Here is a 22414-nt window from a genome sequence, read left to right on the forward strand (position 1 = left end):
TGGTTTTCAACCTCTGGTTTGCGGACCCCGGGGAGGCCATAGATTATATCTAAGATTTCCAAAGGGGTCAATACCTCCATTCAAAATATTATAGGGGTCCACAAATGAAAAAAAGGTTGAAAACCACTGTAATATGTAAGGGGACTGTTGCCTCTTACTAACATTCAGTGGGGGTGTTTTAGTTGCTAGTTCCCAGTACTAAAAAGGGGGAAGGGTCAATGGGGAATCAGGACCCTGAGACTGACAGCCCCCAGGAACAATGGGGAGAGGCCAATGCTCCAGGTCAGCCTGAATGGCAGGGTGGGGAGGCTAATCAGAGAGTCAGGAGGCCAGGGAGGTCCCGTCCTCCGTATGAGCTGGATTTGCCTGCATCAGACAGAGTGGGGCCAAGCTAAGGAGAAAGCAGGGGCCCAAGCTGAGCTGGGGAGCAGAGCTGTGCCAGATCCAGAGGGACCAGAAAAGCAGCCCAGAGAGAGCAGACCCTGTCCTGGGAGCAGAACTGCAGCAACCAGACCCAGAGGGGCCAGAAGAGCAGCCCAGGAAGCAGGTCAGTGCTGGGAGCAGTGTCACAGAAGCAGCCTGCAGAGCAGACCTGTCTTGGGAGCAGAGCTATAGCAACCAGAGGCAGAGGGGCCAGAGAAGCAGCCCAGGGAGCTGGAGGCAGAGCAGCAGCAGCAGTGCAGAGACCGAGTGGTGCAGCTGGGGCTGGAGCAGTCTGGAGCTGGGTGCGGTGAGCAGCTGGGGAGACCAAGGGGGACCCTGGGCAGCAGGCCCACCACAGGGAGATGCCTCAGCCAGGGCTCTGCGGGCCAGGCTTGGATCATAACCCTGACAGGGTGGGGGCGACACTGGGAAGAAGGGTCCAACCTGAGAGCGTGTGACCACCACCAGAGCAAGTGTCCAAACCACAGCATCCCTGCAGCACAGCCAGGGCCTGAGGGGAAGGCCTGGGACTTACAAGGAACAGACTGTGAACTGCCCTGACATTCCAGAGACACTGTGATGTTCCCTGCCACAGAGCGGGTTGATGTGTTTCCTTTAACCTTTCCCGTTTTTTCTTATTCTTTTTAAAATTAATTGTTGATTAAATAACTTGCATTTGCTTTAACCTGTATGTAATGGTCAGTGGGTCAGAGAAGTGCCCAGTGCAGAGAGAGTACCCCAGAGTGGGGACACCCTAGCCCCTGTCCTAGGTGACCACAGCAGGGTTGGGGGTCGAGCCCCTCAGGAATCCTGGGCCCAGCCTTGCTGGGGTTATGAGGACTCTGCCAGACAGGAGAGTGGAAGGGGAGTCCTCAAGGGCAGGGAGGCCACTGGGTAAAGGAAGTGGGAGCGAGGACTCAGATCCTTTTGCTAGCCCACTTCACCGGGGTAGTGTAGAACCCAGGAAAGTTCCCAACAATAGCAGGACTATTCCCCCGCTTACAAATAGAACAAATATGCAACTAAAGTTACAAAATGAACTCACCCCAGCTCTTACCCCACTGTGCTTTTCACTTGTCATATGTGATTTAATTCTTGTATAGCTTAGCCACAATGACCCATACCCTTTCCCTGTAACCTTGCTTTATGCCTCTGTTTTTGGTTTTATTTATTTTTTGTACGTTAGTTTGAACTGTAAAATGACCGTTCTTTGTCAAAGGTTAATCTTGTTTTTGCTGAAACCAAGGACAACCCTGCCTGTGGGGGAGTTCTTTTAAGCGTTGACATCAGAATGTAAAAGAATGTTGTGATAAGGGCAGGGCTGGCTCTAGGTTTTTTGCCGCCCCACGCGGAGTGCCGCCAAAACAAACAAACAAAAAAGGCCCGGAGTGCTGCCCCTTGAAAAGAGCCGCCCCAAGTACTTGCTTGGTTTGCTGGTGCCTGGAGCCGGTCCTGGATAAGGGAGATTCACATTGAAAAACGCAGCACTACAAAAGGCATATTCCAGGTACTGTATGCAAGGGCAGCATTTGAGGTATGATTCCAGTGTTGCCAACTCTCACAATTTTATCATGCACCTTGTGATGTTTGGGTTTTTTCTTGAAGCAGCAGCTCCTGGATTGTTGGGATTACAATCTTCTATTTGAGAAGAAAAGAAATGATTTTATATAATGATTTTAAGTCTCTCTCATGATTTTGTGGGGCCTGATACATGATTTTTGAATACTTGGGATTGGAAATACTATGATTCATCCCACACACCTAGTGCATCCCCAGTATGCCATGTTAGGCAGAGTGGACATCTGATGGAAGCAAGTGAATATCACATGGAAGTTCTTTCTATTTCTGAAAGTCTTGCCATGGTCTTTTCCTATCGTTTGAACTTCTAAGAATACCTCTTCCCTCAATGAACGAAGTAGAGAAGCATGAACTTTGGGAATAGGACTCCAAATTTCTGTTTCTCATTCAGAAACAGATAGTCAAGCTTAACCAGTTCAGGCAATATTTATTAAGGAGCCCCCAAAAATATTTCTTGTGTCCAGTTTATGCAGGGAGTGGAGGTCAGGCTTCTTGAGCAGCAGGGGGAGCCATTTCTACAAGTGCCAAGAGAAAGCTGTGGGCTGGTTCTGAACAGCAAGGCCCAGGGCCTAGCATAGCTGCGAGGAAGGAGATTAGCCCACAGGCTGCGAGAGCCATCAGCCCTGAGGCAGAGAAATCAGGGAGGTAGTCCAGTTAAAGGTGAGTGATGCAGTTTTCTAGTATCTGTGTTCAACTACATCATTCATATTCATGAACGGATTGAATTGTTAATCTCAAGGTTTGCAAGACTGTTAGACTGAGTTGGGCAGAGGGTGACTTATTTAGGGAAACTTTTAAGGCTACCAAGAAGTTGGAATAACCTAGGGTAATGTTCAGCAGACCAGAGGTACAGATACATTTGCCATTTCAAACTGCAGAGGCTCAGACTTTAGCGCTGGATGACCAGCTTCAGTCACCAGAGATAACTAAGATGATGGTCATCACGCTTAAACAATAGCCATTTTTATACAGTGGATACTCTCAACATTTTCTTCGAACAGGCAGCTCAGTATTGCCGCCCCCAAGCATGCAAAAATCATGAGTCAGACCCCTAAGACAGACTTAAAAATGAAGAGAGTTTCAAAAGTAATAGATTTGGGTTTCTTTTATTTTCCTGCTGGGTTTTGAGCCTTGAGGGTGCCCATTTTCCAGCTTTTCTGTCTAACCATTACGGCTAGAAACTTTGTTTTAATATGAAAGCTGAGAGTCTCATGGAATCATAAAAATGTAGGGCTGGAAGGTTCACATGAACTGGGCTTTCAGAAGAACACCAGCTATTGTGAGATTTGCAATAAAATAATGAGTCAGCAACACTACAAATACTAGCCGTGATAGAGATATTCCTTAAACATATAATGGGGAACTGGAACTGATAGAACCCATAGAAACTGTCAAATGGAAGACACTTTTAAAGGATACCGACGATAAAGACCAAATCTGTTATATTTGTAGTGGTGTCATGAACCGGTTTTGCATTGTGGAATAATTTGCTGTACGAAAAATAAACAGAATTAAATTTCAGTTTATATAGCATAAGCAAATTGCACACACTGTTGTATCTGTAAACTGGCCAAGGAAGTTACAAAGCTAGCAAATTTGCCTTACTTTTGCTGTTAGCATGGTGGATAATCATCTGTTATTATGAATAATACTTGGTAAGATATTCCTGTCTTTTCTTTTTCCCCATCAATTATTCACTGAAGAGGCTGGCAGAACATGTTAATTAGATGCAGTTGCCCAAACGTAGAGAGACACCCAGCAATAGTTTAATTTTGCCAACAACTCCTAGAGGGCCTTTGGCACGCACCTCGGGTTAAAATGTTAGCAAGCCTCTAAAATGCATCCACTAAATTTGCAATTGTATCAATTCTTTGTGTCACAGGCACCAACTTTCCAAAGTTCCCAGGGGGTGCTCTACCTCCAGCTCTGTCCCAGGCCCTGCCCCTCTCCACCCGTTCCCCCAAGGCCCCAACCCCGCCCCACCTCTTCCTGTCCCCGCTCTACCTCTTCCCTCCCAGTTCTTCCCCCCCACCTCCTGCATGCCACAAAACAGCTGTTCGCAGTGGGCGAGAGGCTCAGGGAGGGAGGGGAAGGTGCTGATCCATGGGGGCTGCTTATGGGTGTTCAGCACCTACACTCCTAGAGTCAGCGTGCGTGAGAGAGACAGAGAGCGCACACGCGATTCTGTTCTTTGTGCAAAAATGTCATGGCGGCAGTTACTGGTTTTGCCTGCACAAATGTGAATTTTCACATGCACTGCGATGAACACACAAATGTTGCAGTTACATTTGTACAGGCATACTGGAAATACATTCGGCTAAAGTCTTGGTGGTACAATTTGGGTTGCTAAAGTAATTTAGAGACTCAATTTAGCATGCGACCAGTTAGCTTTTACGTAACCAATTACAGGTTCCTTTCAGTTTTTTTTGCCACTTCTGTTAGTTGTGCTGCCTGCTACAGACACAGTCTCATTGTACTACTCGCAGCCATGAATCAGAAGTAATCTAAAGTAATGAATGATATTTTACTGTGACAATAATCCCAAATACATCACTGATTAGTTTCTTGGATCCCCATAGAAAACAGGTAATTTTTTTCAAAGTAAACTTGAAATCTACCTAGATTTCAATTGGTTATACACTTCTTTCTTACTTCCTATTCTGAACTGTTGTGTTGTGCAGAGGTGGCTGCATTCCTATGGTGGGAAAGGTGATTCCTGTTTGCAAAGTGCTTTAGGATTGTTTGGAACAAAAAAGCACAACATGCATGTAAGATTATAATATTAACAACAACATTGGTTAGATTCTTCACACTGGGAAGACTGGAAACCATATTAAAAAGGACACAATTTTCAGGGCAGTTTATAATTTCATTATAAAGTTAAATAAAATTATGGAAAAGGCTACTGTACGAGCACTTTGGAAACACAAACCAGAGTGGACATTTTCATTCATCTGCTGAGTGCTCCCAACTCTCATTAATATCAGTGTGAATTAAGAAAACTCAGTATTTACCGAGTGGGATTCCTCACCTTGCAAAATCAGGCCCATGAGTGTAGTTGTATTTATACGTAAACATATATTTAATTGATAAACTTTATACATTGATGACACTTTGCCATGTTGTATTTTCACATGATGGCCCAAACAGTTATGGACCTGACTGTCAGTGTTTGTGTAACCAGATTTTATATATGCCTCTATGTGTGCACACAGTAAGCATCTGTTTGTATGTGTGCAAATTCTTCCCGAGAGCCATAGCACGTATGAAATCACATATGCACTTCACTACACTTGCAAGCATACACCTATGCATGCATCAGGCAATGATATATTTGTGATTGTAGCAACATGCATGGAATTTCGAGGGCAAAGCACAGATTGTAGGAGGGAAGAATTTGGAGGAGGCACCAGTAAGCCAATCTGTGTGCATGTGGCTGGAATTCTAGCTGCAGTTACAGCACCTCTGTAAATAGTTCTCTTAATAAAGAATAAGTTTAGTTTAAGAAACATTGAGTCCTCTTATATTATTACCCAGCATACAGTACATGAAACATGGGCACATTCATTTTCCACACACAATTTACTAGGTTTTTTTCTATAACCTTACACATAGTGCTTGTATGACCAAGAAAAGATCAAAGAACCAGCACAAGAAAAAATGTAGGCTGGTTGAGCTTCATAATTAGAAGAAAGTAAGTTCCTATGGAAAACTGAATAGTTCCTTTGTCATGATGGCGATAATTTGAAATTATTTTTGAGCCCCATTTTGAAAAACAACATGATGGACGCCACCCTAGATATCATCAGAACTCCATTGGTTTAGTTCTCGCAGTAGAAGTGTTTGAACCTAGGATTAAACATTGCATAGTACCAGCCAACTATCAAAGACGAGACTAAGGGTGGGATTTTCAGAAGCACCCAAAGACACCCACTTGTGGCTTTTTTTCCCTCAACGGCGGGATAAAATTCCAGCGCTGATGACCCACCATGGATAATGCCATAACTCCAGGCTCCCAGATGTGAATTATTTAATAGGAGCATCCCATCTGATATCAGCTGCCATGATGGTGCACAAAGACAGCAGCTGTCTCAATGATACATAAGAAAGAGGTGGGTTTGTAACATGCCCAGCTATTTGTATATTGGAAGATACCTTAATTGTCAGGAGGTAAGAACTGTGGCTTTCTTTTCAGAGCTATAACACAACAAACGATAGAGCAGAAATCTGTGTATGAGAGTTGCCTTGTTGGAGCTCACAACATGCATCCTCTGTCCTTAGAGAGACAAGATGGGTGAGGCAGTATCTTTTATTGGACCAACAACATTTGCTGGTGAAAGAGACAAGCTTTCATGTTTACACAGAGCTCTTCTTCAGGTCTGGGAAAGGTACTCTTTCTACTATCCTGGGGCCTTCACGACTCCATCAACACTGCAAACAATCCTTTATCCTTGACATAGTCATTCTTGATCTAAAGTATAGACTAAGGCTACACATTTGTTATGATCATGACTTCTGTGCCAGAAAAAAAAATTGTTTTCATAATAAATTATCTTTTGCTGCCCCGGTCAGCCTGCAACTGAGCAAGATCTCTCCATGAATGTGTACAATGTCCTGTGCAGAATGGGAAAGTCACCTAGGATTTATTTTTTTCCCCAAGATAAAGGATATTTTGCACACAATAATGTGATCCTGTGACTTTCTGTATTTCTTTCTATACATTTGTGACTCCCAATTTTTTCATAATTTCAGATGCCCTAATAATGATTAGCAACACGCACCCCCGTCACCTTTTTGACAGATTTCAGGCTCCACTAAATGGATTTTGAAAACATTGTATTTACTATTAATCCCAGCCCTAACCGTTTCTCACTTTTAAATTCTCCATTGACCATGAATAAGATCTTAAACCTGCAAGCCCTTTCCCCCTAATGGTACTCACTTCCATAGTGGATTTTCCCAATGTCTCAGACTGTCATTTTTAAACTTTAATAACTATTAGATGACACATATTTTAAATATGCACATGGTGACTTGCTCACCCATACACCCTCTTGATCAGATTTATTTTAAAAGATCTTTGGTTTCAAAGCAGTCTTGAATAACTTCACCAGGTCTCAAACTCCCTAAAACAAAATCTGTTGTGTGTATCTTATTGGTGAGAGAGGGAAGCCCTAGATAAAATATTTGCAGATTTTAAAATGTGGACTATTTTTTATCCTCTAATCCTGGTCAGCAGAAGTAAATCTGAGCCTTAGTGACTTATATCTGTGAGATATCTTCATTTTCTCCAGTCCCAGTTGGTTCATACAATCATTATTTTAATCCTGCTCTACCCGGTACCATTTTCTTTACTAAGTAAGTGTTTAGTAAAAGGATTTAGTGAAAAGAAGATTAGAAAAGTATAAAGGCACTGCAGACTGTGCCACAATAAATTATACATTTTAGCCTGCATAACTGGCTAATAATATCACCAGTGAGATATAGAGCATATGGGTTAAGCTTCAACGCACCCTAGATTCCCATGTCACCTCACACAGAGTCATGGGGTGACAGTCCTGCAGTATGAAGTGTTAAACTGTTCAGTTTGTTATAACAGTTCTTATTACACTCCAGAGATCCTACAAAATCCACACACACAGGCATGAGAAGTATGTCGGTGTACTGACATTGCAGAGTAATTGCTGAACAGGACCACCCACCCTACAGGTCCCCAGTTACAAAATTAAACACAAACTCCTAGACCTTAGAGATGACAGACCAAATTTATCCTTGCTGTAACTCCAGTGAACTCAAGGTGTTACACCAGGGTTGGCCTGATGCATTCTGTGTGTTAGAGTAAAACTTCAAGGTAATTCCCAAGAAAATAGCACTGTAACAACCACCTCAGGGATTATAAACAATCTTGCAGATTCAACATAGCGTATAAGGAATGATTGAGTTTCAAAGATAATAGAGAGCAAGGATGAATAAACAGCCTGATAGAAATTAAAAAAATAACTCTCTGGATGTCTTTAGCATTCTACCCCTAGTCTGGAATGACCCCTTGAAAACATGGTTGTCTTTGTCAAACTTTAGAATGCAGCCAGTCTGGCCCAGTGGTGCACTGTTAGCACTGTGGCTGTCCCTGCTTTCCACGCTGGTATTGGTTAGATGTGTGGTACACTGGAGTTTGAGAGGTAGAGTTTCAGGTACTCCGATATTCTATCTTGTGTCAGGGAGCAATAATTTAGGCTAAAGAGAACAATACAAAGGGTACCGCAGGTAACTGTATCTGGCAAATTTACTTTCCCTTCAGTCTGTTTTCATGAATCTCATTCACAAACCTGCTTCACTCGCCTTCTCAGCAGCCAGGCAAAAGGGTGAAGTTAAGAAGCATTGTGACTTAGAGTTCAGTGATTGGTTGGAGAACACCAACTGCTTGCCAATCCCATTGTACCCTGCCCTGACTAAAGGCTCTTTGACAGTTGTCAGTGCCAACTGCCAGCTGCAGATGGATGCGAGCCAGCACGCGCTCACCTACTGGTCAGTGGAGTTGTAGGCAGGTTCCCTGTGTCTTGCCCCTTGGATGCCTGCAGGGAAAGAGAAGCAGGCTCAGAACCCTAAATCAAAACACATTAGCAAAAGTTAGGTCCTGCTGTGTTATTTATTTTAAGCTTATTTTAAATACTTCAACCCTTAGCAGCAGCATCTCCAGGAACCGTGCAAAGCTGCCTCTCAGACTGGCCTCTACTGGAATAAAAGGCCCATGGCATGGCTGACTTGAGCTCATGGGGCCCAAGCTTCAGGGATAAAAATTGCTGTGGACCCAATGTGAGGGTCCCAAAGCTCAGGCTCCAACCCAAGCCCAAATGTCTAGACAATTTTACAGTCCCACAGCCCAAGCCCCACGAGCCTGAGTCAATTGACCCAGGCCAGCTGCGGGTGTCTAATTGCTATCTAGACATACCCTCAGACTCCTCATTCATTGTTGCCCATGGTGGGTCCATATCCTTCCCCTCTCATGCTCTGCCAGTGACTCACAACACTGTGACCTCCTTCCTCTTCCCCATCTACAGCATATCCATAAATTACCTCATCTGTTTTTGGGACTTCAGGCCCAGATCCTCAAAGGAATTCAGGATCAACATCAATGGGAGTTAGGTATCTAAATACCTTTGAGGAGCTGGGCCTCAGCTACCATCTCTACCACTTTCCTTCCTCTCCTCAGAGCTTTCATCCTCTGTTCACTCTCTCATCTGCCACTGTCTTTCAGACATTTCTTCCTGAATGTCATCAGCATGAAGTCAGTATCTCAAACACATAACTTCCCCTCTCTCCCACCTCTCATTTCTACCCCTGCCCCTCTCTTCTGCATCTCACCTCAAACTTTAAGACCCAATATACCACAGCTAAACTCAAATACATGGCATACCAACCTCGCCTCCACCGCCCCTTCACTAAGTCCCTCTTACATTTCCCCACTCTCCAAGGCCCTTTCCCCAAGGTCTCTCTTAATCCCCGGGCCACCCAGGTCACTGATCCAGCCCCTGTAAATTAGAACAGTCCGGAGTCTGCTCTAAATTACGTTCAGCTCTATGACCAGAGAAGGTGGAACACTTACTTCCGCTGAGAATCCAGCCCAATATAGCCAACCCCCCAAAAGTAATACAGAATTAACTAAGACAAATGTGTGTTTCATTGTGAGATTTTATGCCCTTTGGGGTGAAGTGGGGAAGCAGGAAGCAGAACCATTCTTGCTGCAGAATCTTTACTCCCTTTTGTTTTCGCAGCTGTGTTTCATTAGTGCTCAGCCAGACTGCTTTTCCCTATTAGATTTGAAAAGTTCATTATATGGTGATGATTGTCTTTGCATGGAAATGCTGGGATAAGTGTGAATGGTTAGTAATGGGGGTTTCTGAAGACACGTTCCAACCGGGATAGCACATATTCAAAGCATATTAAAAACAAGATATTACTCCCTATGCATTACACACCACATGCTTAGGGGCTAATCCAAAGCCCACTAAAGCTATTGGAAAGACTCCCATTGACTTCACTGGGCTTTGGATCAGGCCATTAAAGCAGTTGGGTTTTTTCCCCCCCCTTCAGAGCGAGCGCTCCACTAAATCGGACAAAATGGTTGATCATCTCCTGGGAACCTGGAATTCAACCTCATGTGAAAACTTTGATGCATACATGAAAGAATTAGGTGAGAAATATTACAGGGTTTTAATGCTTTTTCTTTTAAGTGTCCTTTCTGCCTTTAATGGTCACTGTTTTTAAGTAGAAATAATCTGGGGATCTCTTGCTTTCCAGTCACTTGCAAACAAAGGAGTGACCACTATGAGATGGTAGAATAGGCTATGGGACATGATGGAACTCCTTTTTCCTTAAGACATTCACTGCTATAGTAGACTTGAAATGACACTGCAAGTACTGATCCTCCATTGCCTGGGAATTGCCCAGATAATCTACTACACCTGAAAAAACCTATGATATTTATAAAGTAACTTAATTAGTAAATCATTTGTAAATATTCTAGCCAGAGGTGTTTGTGTTAAAGATGATTACCACTCCCTGATTCCTTTCTTGAGATAACGTAAAAAGAAGTGGGTTTTTTGCATTGATTTTGTTTTAATGACTAAATTTTTGCTTTTATCCTGGAAAATTGAGTTCAGGATACTGAGCAATGGAACCAAGTGGTATACCTGTAAAATGTGGACACATGATGGTACCATCAAAACCTCAAATCCTGTTAAAATACTAAGACTTCCTTCAACTAAGCCAAGAATCCACCACAAATAAGAAGAAAAAGTGATGGTACACATTGTTCAGTTGCCAAATAGAGCCAATCAATTAGAATTAGCATCATTTTCGCAGTGGCCTAATATTGGGTTCTGCTTAATAGTACTACCAAACATTTCTCATACCTCAAATATGACAGTACCATGACAGTGACATCACTGATTCCCTAGTACCAATTGACAATTGCTGGCTTGTTTCTACAGTCTGCCTCTAAGGCAACTGACAACATTCTGAGACACAGCTGTTTGCTCTACATAAAACTTTATTAAAGGACTTGCAATTATAAGCCAAGCCCTCTCCCAAAATGTAGTGATTTAGGCACAATGTAACCCAGATTTGAACAAATCTATGAACTCCACCTCTGATTACCCTTTACGTTTTTTCTAGGGAGGTCTCAAAATCTCACCAGGTCTCCCTTAATAAATTATTTCAGCTTGTTTTGGTGCTGCAATCTTTCTCAAATACAGGCTTTTCGAGGCATAAACTCTGAAGGGATCAGTTTGTCTCTGTCCTTTGTGGGAACAAAGGGCTTAACTAATAATTATTCCCCCAAAACACAGGGCCTCGTTTGTGTTCGGCTTTCCATTCATTGGTCAGTCACTGGCAGTGCTTTATCCAGGATAGGTAAGACTGCAAGCAATGAATAAATAAGCCCTTACCAAGATCAGGTCACACAAAGCAGACTGTGTAAGCCATACTTTTAATGTTGCCTCATAAAATGCATTCTGAAATGCAAGGTACCCATGTCTATTTAAAACTTTTTCTGGGCACCTTGTAGTAAGCTTTATGAGGGAGTGTAGCAGATTGCAGAACTCACCGGCACAGCACCTCCTGCTGGTCATCTTGGAATTAGCTCTTTTCCAGCCTCAGAGCACCCTCTGCTGGCCAGTGGCTCACCTGCCTCAGTTTCATGTCCCTCCCAGACCCCACTGCCCTTTTACCTCAGGGTTCTGCCCCATGCTCTGGGTCTCCCCTTCCTGGGGAACCCCCAATCCTCTAACCCCACCTTGCCTCAGTGGCCACTGCTAGTCATAGAATATGGTTGGAAGGGACCTCAGGAGGTTATCTAGTCCAACCCCCTGCTCAAAGCAGGGCCAGTCCCCAACTAAATCATCCCAGCCAGGGCTTTGTCAAACCTGACCTTAAAAATATCTAAGGAAGGAGATTCCATCACCTCCCTAGGTAATGCATTCCAGTGTTTCACCACCCTCCTAGTGAAAACGTTTTTCCTAATATCCAACCTAAACCTCCCCCACTGCAACTTGAGACCATTACTCCTTGTTCTGTCATCAGCTACCACTGAGAACAGTCTAGATCCATCCTCTTTGGAACTCCCTTTCAGGTAGTTGAAAGCAGCTATCAAATCCCCCCTCATTCTTCTCTTCCGCAGACTAAACAATCCCAGTTCCCTCAGCCTCTCCTCATAAGTCATGTGTTCCAGTCCCCTACTCATTTTTGTTGCCCTCCGCTGGACTCTTTCCAATTTTTCCACATCCTTCTTGTAGTGTGGGGCCCAAAACTGGACACAGTATTCCAGATGAGGCCTCACCAATGTTGAATAGAGGGGGACGATCACGTCCCTCAATCTGCTGGCAATGCCCCTACCTATACATCCCAAAATGCCATTGGCCTTCTTGGCAACAAGGGCACACTGTTGACTCATATCCAGCTTCTCATCCTCTGTAACCCCTAGGTCCTTTTCTGCAGAACTGCTGCCGAGCCATTCAGTCCCTAGTCTGTAGCAGTGCATGGGATTCTTCTGTCCTAAGTGAACGACTCTGCTGTTGAACCTCATCAGATTTCTTTTGGCCTAATCCTCTAATTTGTCTAGGTCCTTCTGTATCCTATCCCTACCCTCCAGCATATCTACCACTCCTCCCAGTTTAGTGTCATCTGCAAATTTGCTGAGGGTGCAATCCACACCATCCTTCAGATCATTTATGAAGATATTGAACAAAACCAGCCCCAGGACCGACCCTTGGGGCACTCCACTTGATACCGGCTGCCAACTAGACATGGAGCCATTGATCACTACCCATTGAGCCCGACAATCTAGCCAACTTTCTATCCACCTTATAGTCCATTCATCCAGCCCATACTTCTTTAACTTGATGGCAAGAATACTGTGGGAGATGGTGTCAAAAGCTTTGCTAAAGTCCAAGGAACAACAGGTCCACCACTTTTCCCTCATTCACAGAGGGAGTTATTTCATCATAGAAGGCAATTAGATTAGTCAGGCATGACTTGCCCTTGGTGAATCCATGCTGACTGTTCCTGATCACTTTCCTCTCCTCTAAGTGCTTCAGAATCGATTCCTTGAGGACCTGCTCAATGATTTTTCCAGGGACTCAGGTGAGGCTGACTGGCCTGTAGTTCCCAGGATCCTCCTTCTTCCCTTTTTTAAAGATGGGCACTACATTAGTCTTTTTCCAGTCATCCGGGACTTCCTCGGATCGCCATGAGTTTTCAAAGATAATGGCCAATGGCTCTGCAATCACATCCGCCAACTTCTTTAGCACTCTCGGATGCAGAGCATCTGGCCCCATGAACTTGTGCTCGTCCAGCTTTTCTAAATAGTCCCCAACCACTTCTTTCTCCACAGAGGGCTGGTCACCTCCTCCCCATGCTGTGCTGCCCAGTGCAGCAGTCTGGGAGCTGACCTTGTTCGTGAAGACAGAGGCAAAAAAAGCGTTGAGTACATTAGCTTTTTCCACATCCTCTGTCACTAGGTTGCCTCCCTCATTCAGTAAGGGGCCCACACTTTCCTTGACTTTCTTCTTGTTGCTAACATACCTGAAGAAACCCTTCTTGTTACTCTTAACCTCTCTTGCTAGCTACAACTCCAGGTGTTATTTGACCTTCCTGATTTCACTCCTGCATCCCCAAGCAATATTTTTATACTCTTCCCTGGTCATTTGTCCAGTCTTCCACTTCTTGTAAGCTTCTTTTTTGTGTTCAAGATCAGCAAGGATTTCACTGTTAAGCCAAGCTGGTCGCCTGCCATATATACTATTCTTTCTACACATTGGGATGGTTTGTCCCTGTAACCTCAATAAGGATTCTTTAAAATACAGCCACCTCTCCTGGACTCCTTTCCCCCTCATGTTATTCTCCCAGGGGATCCTGCCCATCAGTTCCCTGAGGGAATCAAAGGTTCCCCACCCTTCTCCAATTGATCATCTAGCCCCCTTTCCTTGGGGCAGACTGCAGTCTATAATGGCCACTCATCATTGGCAAGGGGTTAGGACTGGCTGCCTCTGCCTATTCCCAGGCTGTATCTCTGCAGCCCTAGTACCTCTGTAGGCTTTCACCAAGGCCTGCAGTGTTACCAGGCTGCAGCTTTCTCTTCTCTTCTCTTCTCTTCTCTTCTCTTCTCTTCTCTTCTCTTCTCTTCAGCAGCTAGCCCCTCCCACTCCAGGGCTAGAGTGAGACTCCTCAGCTTCTGGCTCACAGCCCCTTTATAGGGCCAGCTGTGGCCTGATTGGGCTGGCCACACCTGTGATCAGCTATTCCCTTAGCTGCTTTCACTCCTTTTCCCAGCTGCAGCCCTCTCCACGACTGCTTTTAACCCCTGTTCTGCAGGAGTGGGGCAGCCACTCCACTACAGGCAGGTATTAAAAGTAGGGTGTGGGGAATGAGGAAGATGTCTGTATTATTTCATGTGAATATATATGCCTCCATTTACCTGCTGGATATTATTCTGGCTGACTACACAGCGTTAAATCACAGATCCATAGAATCATAGATTCTAAGGCCAGAAGGGACCATTGTGATTATCTAGTCTGAGCTCCTATGTAACACAGGCCATAGAACATCCTCAAAATAATTCCTAGGGCAAATCTTTTAGAAGAACATCCAATACGGATTTAAAAATTGTCAGCAATGGAGAATCCACCTTGGTAAATTTCTCCAATGATTAATTACTTTCACTGTTAAAAATGTACACCTTATTTCCAGTCTGAATTTGTCTAGCTTCAACTTGCAGCCATTGGACTAGGCTATACCTTTCTCTGCTAAATCAAATAGCCCATTATCAAATATTTATTCCCCATGTGGGTGCTGGTAGACTGTAATCAAGTCACCCCTTACCTTTCTGTTTGTTAAGCTACATAGTTTGAGCTCCTTGAGTCTATCACTCGAAGGCAGGCTTTCTAATCCTTTAATCCAGGGGTGGGGAACCTATGGCCCGCGGGCCGTATCCGGTCCATTGCTTCAATTCTTCTGGCCCGTGGCAAGTCTCCACATTGCAGGCCAGAGGACCGGAGCCTTGGCGCCCCACTCCCCCGTGGGGCTGGAGCCACAAGCGCCAGCTCACTCTGCTGTGGGGGAAAGTTAGGGTCAGCTCCAGCTCCCGGAAATGACCGGCATGTACCTGTGGCCCCTAGGAGAAGGGGTGATCAGGGAAGCTCTGTGCGCTTCCACCACTGCCAGTTCCGCAGCTCCCATCGGCGAGGAACCGCGGCCAATGGGAGCTGTGGGCAGCTCCGCGTAGGAGCCAGACATGACGGCTGCTTCCAGGAGCAGTGCGGAGCCAGGGCAGGCAGGAAGCCTGACTTAGCCCTGCTGCACTGCCGACTGGGAGCCGCCTGAGATAAGCACAGCCCAGCCTGAGCCCACACCCCTAACCCCCTGCCCCAGGGCAGAACCCACTCCCGCACTCCAAACCCCTTGGCCCCAGCCTGGAGTCGCCTCCTGCACCCCAAACCCCTCATTTCTGGCCCCACCCCGGAGCTTAGGGGAAGCCCTGAGCCCCCACCCCCCACGGGGCTGTGTGTGGCCCGCGACTGATTTTTTCTGTGGGTGAGTGGCCCCTAATAGAAAAAAAGTTCCCCACCCCTCTCCAGTTGATCAATATCCTTCTTGAACTGTGGACACCAGAACTAAAAACAGTATCCCAGCAGCAGGTGCACCAGTGCCAAATTCAGAAGCAAAATAATTTCTCTGTTCCTACTTGTGGTTCCCCTTGTTTATGTATCCAAAGATTGCATTAGCCCTTTTGATCACATCATCACACTGGGAGCTTCTGATCAGCTCATTATACACCATGACCCACAAATCTTTTTCAGAGTCACTGCTTCCCAGCCTTGAGTCCTCTATCATGTAAGTATGGCTTACCTTCTTTGCTCCTAGATGTATAACTTTACATTCAGCCATATTAAAACACATATATACAAAGAGAGATCCAAATCGCTCTGTATCAGTGACCTGTCTTCTTCATTGCTTACCACTCCCCCAATTTTTGTGTCATTTGCAAACTTCATCAGTGAGAATTTTATGTTTTTTTCTGAGGTCACTAATAAGCAAGCCCACCAACGGGAGTGGAGGCAAAGGGGCCCAGGGGCCTGGGTGATTAAAAAGGGTAGCCCCCGGCCCTTTTAAATTGCCCAGGCAGGCCACAGGGCTTCTAGGTGCGTGTGACTGCTCCAGGCCCTGCGCTTTGTGGGGCCCCACAGGCCGGCGCAATTGGCCAGTGCGGTCGGTCCTGGAAGTGACGGGTTGGTCCCAGAAGTGATGGATTCCTGAGACACTGAAATCCATAATGGTTTTTTTTCCTGGTAGCATTTAAGAGATCTGAATTATCTTGCTTACAGGAGTGGGCTTAGCCACCAGGAAACTGGGCAAGCTGGCCAAACCCAGCATGACCATCAGTGCTCACGGTGATATGGTAACCATCAAAACCAAGAGTGCCTTTAAAAATAATGAGATCTCTTTCAAGCTTGGTGAGGAGTTTGATGAAACCACACCAGATGACCGGAAAACCAAGGTGAGGATTAAAGCTGTCCTTCACGGTGCTCCCAATCTGCTGCAAAAGGCACAGACAGTTCTTTTCCACATGGTAAAAACACATCTGCTAATTATCAGAGTGGATAATTAGATAAGTTGCACTGAGCTTTCCAGGTGTGTTTAAGTAGAGCTTTTATATCCCCCTAAAAAAGGAGAAGAGCCAGATTCCATGAAGTACATTAGGAATTTTTTCCTTAGATTTATAGAGTTTAAGAACAGAAGGGATCATTAGATCATATAGTCTAACCCAGTTACCTCTGTAACTTTGTACCCAGCTCAAAAACTTATAGGTTAAAGAGCATCTAGAAGAAAGAATTCAATGTCGATAAATGCAAAGTAATGCACATTGAAAAATATAATCCCAACTATACATATAAAATGAAGGGGTCTAAATTAGCTGTTACCACTCAAGAGCAAGATCTTGAAATGATTGTGGAGAGTTGTTCTCTGAAAATACCCAGTCAATGTGAAGCAGCAGTCAAAAAAGTGAACAGAATGTTGGAAATCATTAAGAAAGGGATAGATAATAAGGCAGAAAATATCATATTGCTGCTATATAAATCCATGGTTTGCCCACATCTTGAATACTGCATGCAGATGTGGTTACTCCATCTCAAAAACGATATATTGGAATTGGGAAAGGTTCAGAAAAGGGCAACAAAAATGATTAGGGGTATGGAATGGCTTCCGTATGAGGAGAGATTTAATAAGACTGGGAGTTTTCAGCTTGTTAAAGAGACGACTAAAGGAGGATATGATAGAGGTCTATAAAATCATGACTGGTGTGGAGAAAGTAAATAAGGAAGTGTTATTTACTCCTTCTCATAATACAAGAACTAGGGATCACCAAATGAAATTAATAGGCAGCAGGTTTAAAACAAACAAAAGGAAGTATTTTTTCACACAACGCACAGTCAGCCTGTGGAAGTCCTTGCCAGAGGATGTTGTGAAGGCCAAGACTATAACAGGGTTCAAAAAAGAACTAGATAAATTCATGGATAGGTCCATCAATGGCTATTAGCAAGGTGGGTAGGGATGGTCCCTAGCCTCTGTTTGCCAGAAGTTGGGTATGGGCAACAGGGGATGGATCACTTGATGATTACCTGTACTGTTCATTCCCTCTGTGGCACCTGGCATTGGCCACTGTCAGAAGACAGGATAATAGGATAGATGGACCTTTGGTCTGACCCAGTGTGGCCGTTCTTATGTAAGGCATCCAATCTGAATTTGAAGACATCAGTAGATGGAAAATTCATCCTTCCCTTTGACAGTCTGTTCCAAATGGTTAATCACCCTCACTGTTAATATGTGCCTAATTTTTAATTTGAATTTGTCTGGCTTCAGTTTCCATTCATTTGTTCTTGTTATGCCTTCCTCTGCTAGCTTAAAGAGCTATTTACTATTCGGTGCTTTCTCCCTGTGAATGTGCTTATACATTGTAATAAAGTCACCACTGGTCTTTTTTATTTTTTTTATTTTATTTTATTTTAATAAACGAAACAGATTGAGCTCTTTAAGTGTCTCAACAAAAGGCATTTTCTCCATCCTTCAAATAATTTCTGTGGCTCATTTCTGCACCCTCTTCAATTTTTCAACACATTTTAAAACTGTGAACTCCAGAACTATACCCAGTATTCCAGTATTGGTCTGACCAATGCTGTATACAGAGGTAAAATCACCTTCCTACTCATACTCACTAATTCTCTGTTTATACACCTAAGGATTGCTGTCACAATCCTAGTCATTCCCCCTTCTGGACACTCACCAGGCTGCTGCGTTTGGGTCTCAACATGGTGGTGCCTTTTGCTTTAAGCTTCATCTGGCTCTGGGTTTTTAGGCACATTCTCAGGATACAGATCCTCTGTATAACACCTTTCTTGAGACCCCATGATCCAGCTGCCTAGGTCCTGAAATTAGTACTGGCTCCTTCCATCTTCCCATTAATTTAAGCACACCCTTTCTAAGGGCTCCTACCTTGTGGGCACTCTGGTGTACAGTCTCCAGGGACACATGATACGTGAAGCACACATCACAAAGACTTAGCTAAAGGTTCTTAAACCAATCATTCTCTACTTTAAACAGCACAAAAATTACACAGCTCTAGACAATACAGTAAAATATCTGTATGTCATTCTTGCCTCAATTTCCTCACTACTCTGGAGTATTCTTCAGGATTTGGAACAGTGTCCTTTCAGGATTCCAAGTGCCACCTCCTGGACCTCTCTCCTCCATCCAGCTTCCTTTGACCTTGGCTGGTCCTGCAGTAAAAAAAATAAATAAATCCCCTGTCCTTCCTAAAGCCTGCTCCTTTGCTTTTTAAACCCCTGCTCTGCCAGCTCTTCCCATTTGTTCTCCTGTTTGGGGATTTTCCACTCTCCACTTTCCCTTCCCTGCAGATAAACTTGGTTAAACTAGTTTTCTTCCAGCTCAGGCATCCTCCATAGCATACCCATTGCCCTGTCAGAGCACAGTCATCACGGTTAACAACTTCTTTTAATAGAATCATAGGACTGGAAGGGACCTCACGAGGTCATCTAGTCCAGTCCCCTGCACTCAAGGCAGGACTATATTATTTAAACCATTCCTGACAGGTATTTGTCTAACCTGCTCTTAAAAATCTCCAATGATGGAGATTCCACAACCTCCCTTGGCAATTTATTCCAGTGCTCAACCACCCTCAGTTAGGAAGTTTTTGCTAATGTCCAACCTAAACCTCCCTTGCTGCAATTTAAGCCCATTGCTTCTTGTCCTATCCTCAGAGGTTAAGAAGAACAATTTTTCTCCCTCCTCCTTGTAAAAAACCGTCATTGTACTTGAAAACTGTTATCATGTCCCTTCTCGGTCTTCTCTTCTCCAGACTAAACAAACCCAATTTTTTCAGTCTTCCCTCATAGGTCACGTTTTCTAGACCTTTAATCATTTTTGTTGCTCTTCTCTGGACTTTCTCCAATTTGTCCACATCTTTCCTGAAATGTGGCACCCAGTACTGGACACAATACTCCAGTTGAGGCCTAATTACGGCGGAGTAGAGCATTGTGAAGAATTACTTTTCATATCTTACTTACAACACTCTTGCTAATACATCCCAGAATGATGTTTGCTTTTTTTGTAACAGTGTCACACTGTTGACTCATATTTAGTTTATGGTCCACTATGACCCCCAGATCCCTTTCCACAGTACTCCTTCCTACACAGTCATTTCCCATTCTGTATGTGTGCAACTGATTGTTCCATCCTAAATGGAGTACTTTGCATTTGTCCTTATTGAATTTCATCCTAATCACTTCAGACTATTTCTCCTCCAGATCATTTTGAATTTTATTCCTATCCTCCAAAGCACTTGCAACCCCTGGTATTGTCTGCAAACTTTATAAGTGTACTCTCTATACCATTATCTAAATCATTGAAGAAGATATTGAACAGAACCGGACCCAGACCTGATCCCTGCAGGACCCCACTCGTTATGCCCTTTCAGCATGACTGTGAACCACTGATAACTACTCTCTGGGAACAATTTCCAACCAGTTTTGCACACAGCTTATAGTAGCTCCATCTAGGTTTCATTTCCCTAGTTTGTTTAGGAGAAGGTCATGTGAGACAGTATCAAAAGCTTTCCTAAAGTCAAGTTATACCACATCTTCCCCCATCCACCAGGCTTGTTACCTTGCCAAAGAAAGCTATCAGGTTGGTTTGACACAACTTGTTCTTGACGAATCCATGCTGACTGTTACTTATCACCTTATTACTGTCTAGATGTTTGCAAATTGATTGCTTAATTATTTGCTCCATTATCTTTTGTTTTATCTTTTTGTTTGTTCTGTAGCTTATTCCAGAAGGGGAGGGGAGGGATTGATGTGACAGGGACCTTCCCAGCCCCTGGCTGACTCACTACACATTGAGGCATTCAATCACATGCAGTAATTTCACAAAATTAACCAGAATTCATAAACTGTACTTAGACAAATTTTCACAATCACATTAGCTCTTTTTGCCATAGCATCGCACTGGGAGCTAATGCTGAGTTGCTTGTCCACTATGACCCCTAAAATCCTTTTCAGAGTCACTGCTATCAAGGATACAGCCCCCTGTTCTGTAGTTAAGGCCTACATTTCTTCTTCTAGGTATATCATTTTGTATTTGGATGTAATAAAATGTATTTTGTTTTAATGGGCCTAGTTGACCAATCAATCCAGATTGCTCTGCCCTCATTAATTACCACCCCGGCAATCTGTTTCATCCACAAATGTTATCAGTAGTGATTTTATATGTATTGCCAAAACATGAATAAAAATGTTGAATAGCATTGGGGCTAGTACCTATCATTGCCCATCTATTTCACATGAAAGATCCCCGGATACCTGCTGCTCATCACATTGGGTATGGGCCATAGGGGATGGATCACTTGATGATTATCTAGTCTGTTCATTCCATTGGAAGCACCTGGCACTGGCCACTATTGGAAGACAGGATACTCGGCTAGATGGACTTTGGTCTGACCCAGTGTGGCCGTTTTTATGTTCAGTGTAAAACCCCAAGATAGAAAGTGGGACTTTCTGAGTGTTGAGTGAATAACTTCTTTAACCAGCATGACCATCAGCTCTTCTGGGCAGGGGCTATCTTTCAATATACGTTTGTACAGTAACTAGCATAACTGAGTCCCCCTGCACACTGGGGTAGTATATGTGCCTCTGCTGTAATTAAATTAAATAATAATTTATGTGTGCCTCTGCTCTAATTAGATTAAATAATAATAATCTGGGCAGGATACTCATGTTTTGCTTCTTTCTGTTTCTTCAGAGCATTGTAACCTTAGACAATGGGTCATTAAATCAGGTCCAGAACTGGGATGGCAAAGAGACCACAATAAAGAGACAAGTGGTAGATGGGAAAATGGTGGTGGTGAGTGAATTCATTCTAATTATCTGATCACTGATTAATGCAAAGCCGTAGAGATCATCTAAACAGTTATAGTTTAATTTTACATTCAATTTTTCTCCTTAAATAAATGTGGCTTATGTTAGAAGTGTGATTGGTTGCATAGGGCAGGAAGAGAACATTAGCAAATAGGCTGACTTAAGTTAATATTGAGGAATATGGGACAAGAGGAAAGATGGATTGGTGGTTAGCATGGAACTCAGAAGCCGTGTGTTCAAGTCCCTACTCCACCACACATTTCCTTTATAACTTTGGGCAAGTTACTTAGACCCAGATCCTCAAAGGTATTTGGTTACCTAACTTCTGTTGATTTCAATGAGATTTAGACACCTACATACTTTTAAGGATGCAGGCCTTAAACTCTCTGTGGGATAAAAGTACTTCCATATCTTAAAGAGGTGTTGTGAAGATAAATTCATTTAAGATTGTGAGGTGTTCAGATACTGTGGTTGTGGGGGCCATATAAGTAAGACAGAAATGAAGACGCTCAAAAGATGGCTGAATTCATACAAATATTAGTCTTTAACATATATTTTGATTTTTTTTGTAAATCAAAATATATGTTAAAGTTGGAAGGAAATGTGAAAAGGGGAAATACTAATACCAATAACCTTATAATATAGTGCACATTTTTCTTTGCACAAACAAAATGGATGAGATGATTTTTCTTCTCCCTCGTTGTATTTAAAGTGGGATTGTCTTTACTGTTTTGCTGTGAGAAAGTACAACTGTTTTGGTGAACTCCTCTTTTGTCTTCTAGGAATGCACCATGAATGACATCACCTGCACTAGGATCTATGAGAAAGCCTGAAGAAACTCTGTCAGTACCCTGCTTGACTAAAAATTGGAGTACTATAAACTTAACTGTTGTAGGTACTTAATAAAAAGCTTACAAATGAAGTAAATA

The 22414-nt window shown here is 43.6% G+C and overlaps 1 protein-coding gene across 6 annotated transcripts; it reads left to right on the forward strand.

The window, feature by feature from the left end:
* The first annotated feature begins 446 nt into the window (after positions 1-446).
* On the forward strand, positions 447-22414 carry LOC125632599 (myelin P2 protein-like). 6 transcript variants are annotated; one of them, XM_048841067.2, is made up of 5 exons: positions 447-547; positions 10093-10192; positions 16380-16552; positions 21370-21471; positions 22268-22414. In XM_048841067.2, the coding sequence occupies exons 2-5, from the start codon at positions 10120-10122 to the stop codon at positions 22316-22318; spliced, it is 399 nt and encodes a 132-aa protein (XP_048697024.1). In that variant the 5' UTR covers positions 447-547; positions 10093-10119; the 3' UTR covers positions 22319-22414. The 6 variants fall into 6 exon arrangements, with proteins under 6 accessions (XP_048697024.1, XP_048697026.1, XP_048697027.1 ...); XM_048841069.2 differs by lacking the exon at positions 447-547 and adding an exon at positions 569-730; XM_048841070.2 differs by lacking the exon at positions 447-547 and adding an exon at positions 569-725.

Source organism: Caretta caretta, chromosome 2 (assembly GCF_965140235.1).
Source record: "Caretta caretta isolate rCarCar2 chromosome 2, rCarCar1.hap1, whole genome shotgun sequence".
NCBI classification, from domain to species: domain Eukaryota; kingdom Metazoa; phylum Chordata; order Testudines; family Cheloniidae; genus Caretta; species Caretta caretta.

Excerpts from the sequence above, each read along its gene's own strand:
- LOC125632599 (XM_048841067.2), top strand. The coding sequence starts at position 10,120 with ATGGTTGATCATCTCCTGGGAACCTGGAATTCAACCTCATGTGAAAAC. Across the intron at positions 16,553-21,369 it reads CAGATGACCGGAAAACCAAG|AGCATTGTAACCTTAGACAA; the intron begins GTGAGGATTAAA and ends CTGTTTCTTCAG. Across the intron at positions 21,472-22,267 it reads TAGATGGGAAAATGGTGGTG|GAATGCACCATGAATGACAT; the intron begins GTGAGTGAATTC and ends TTTGTCTTCTAG.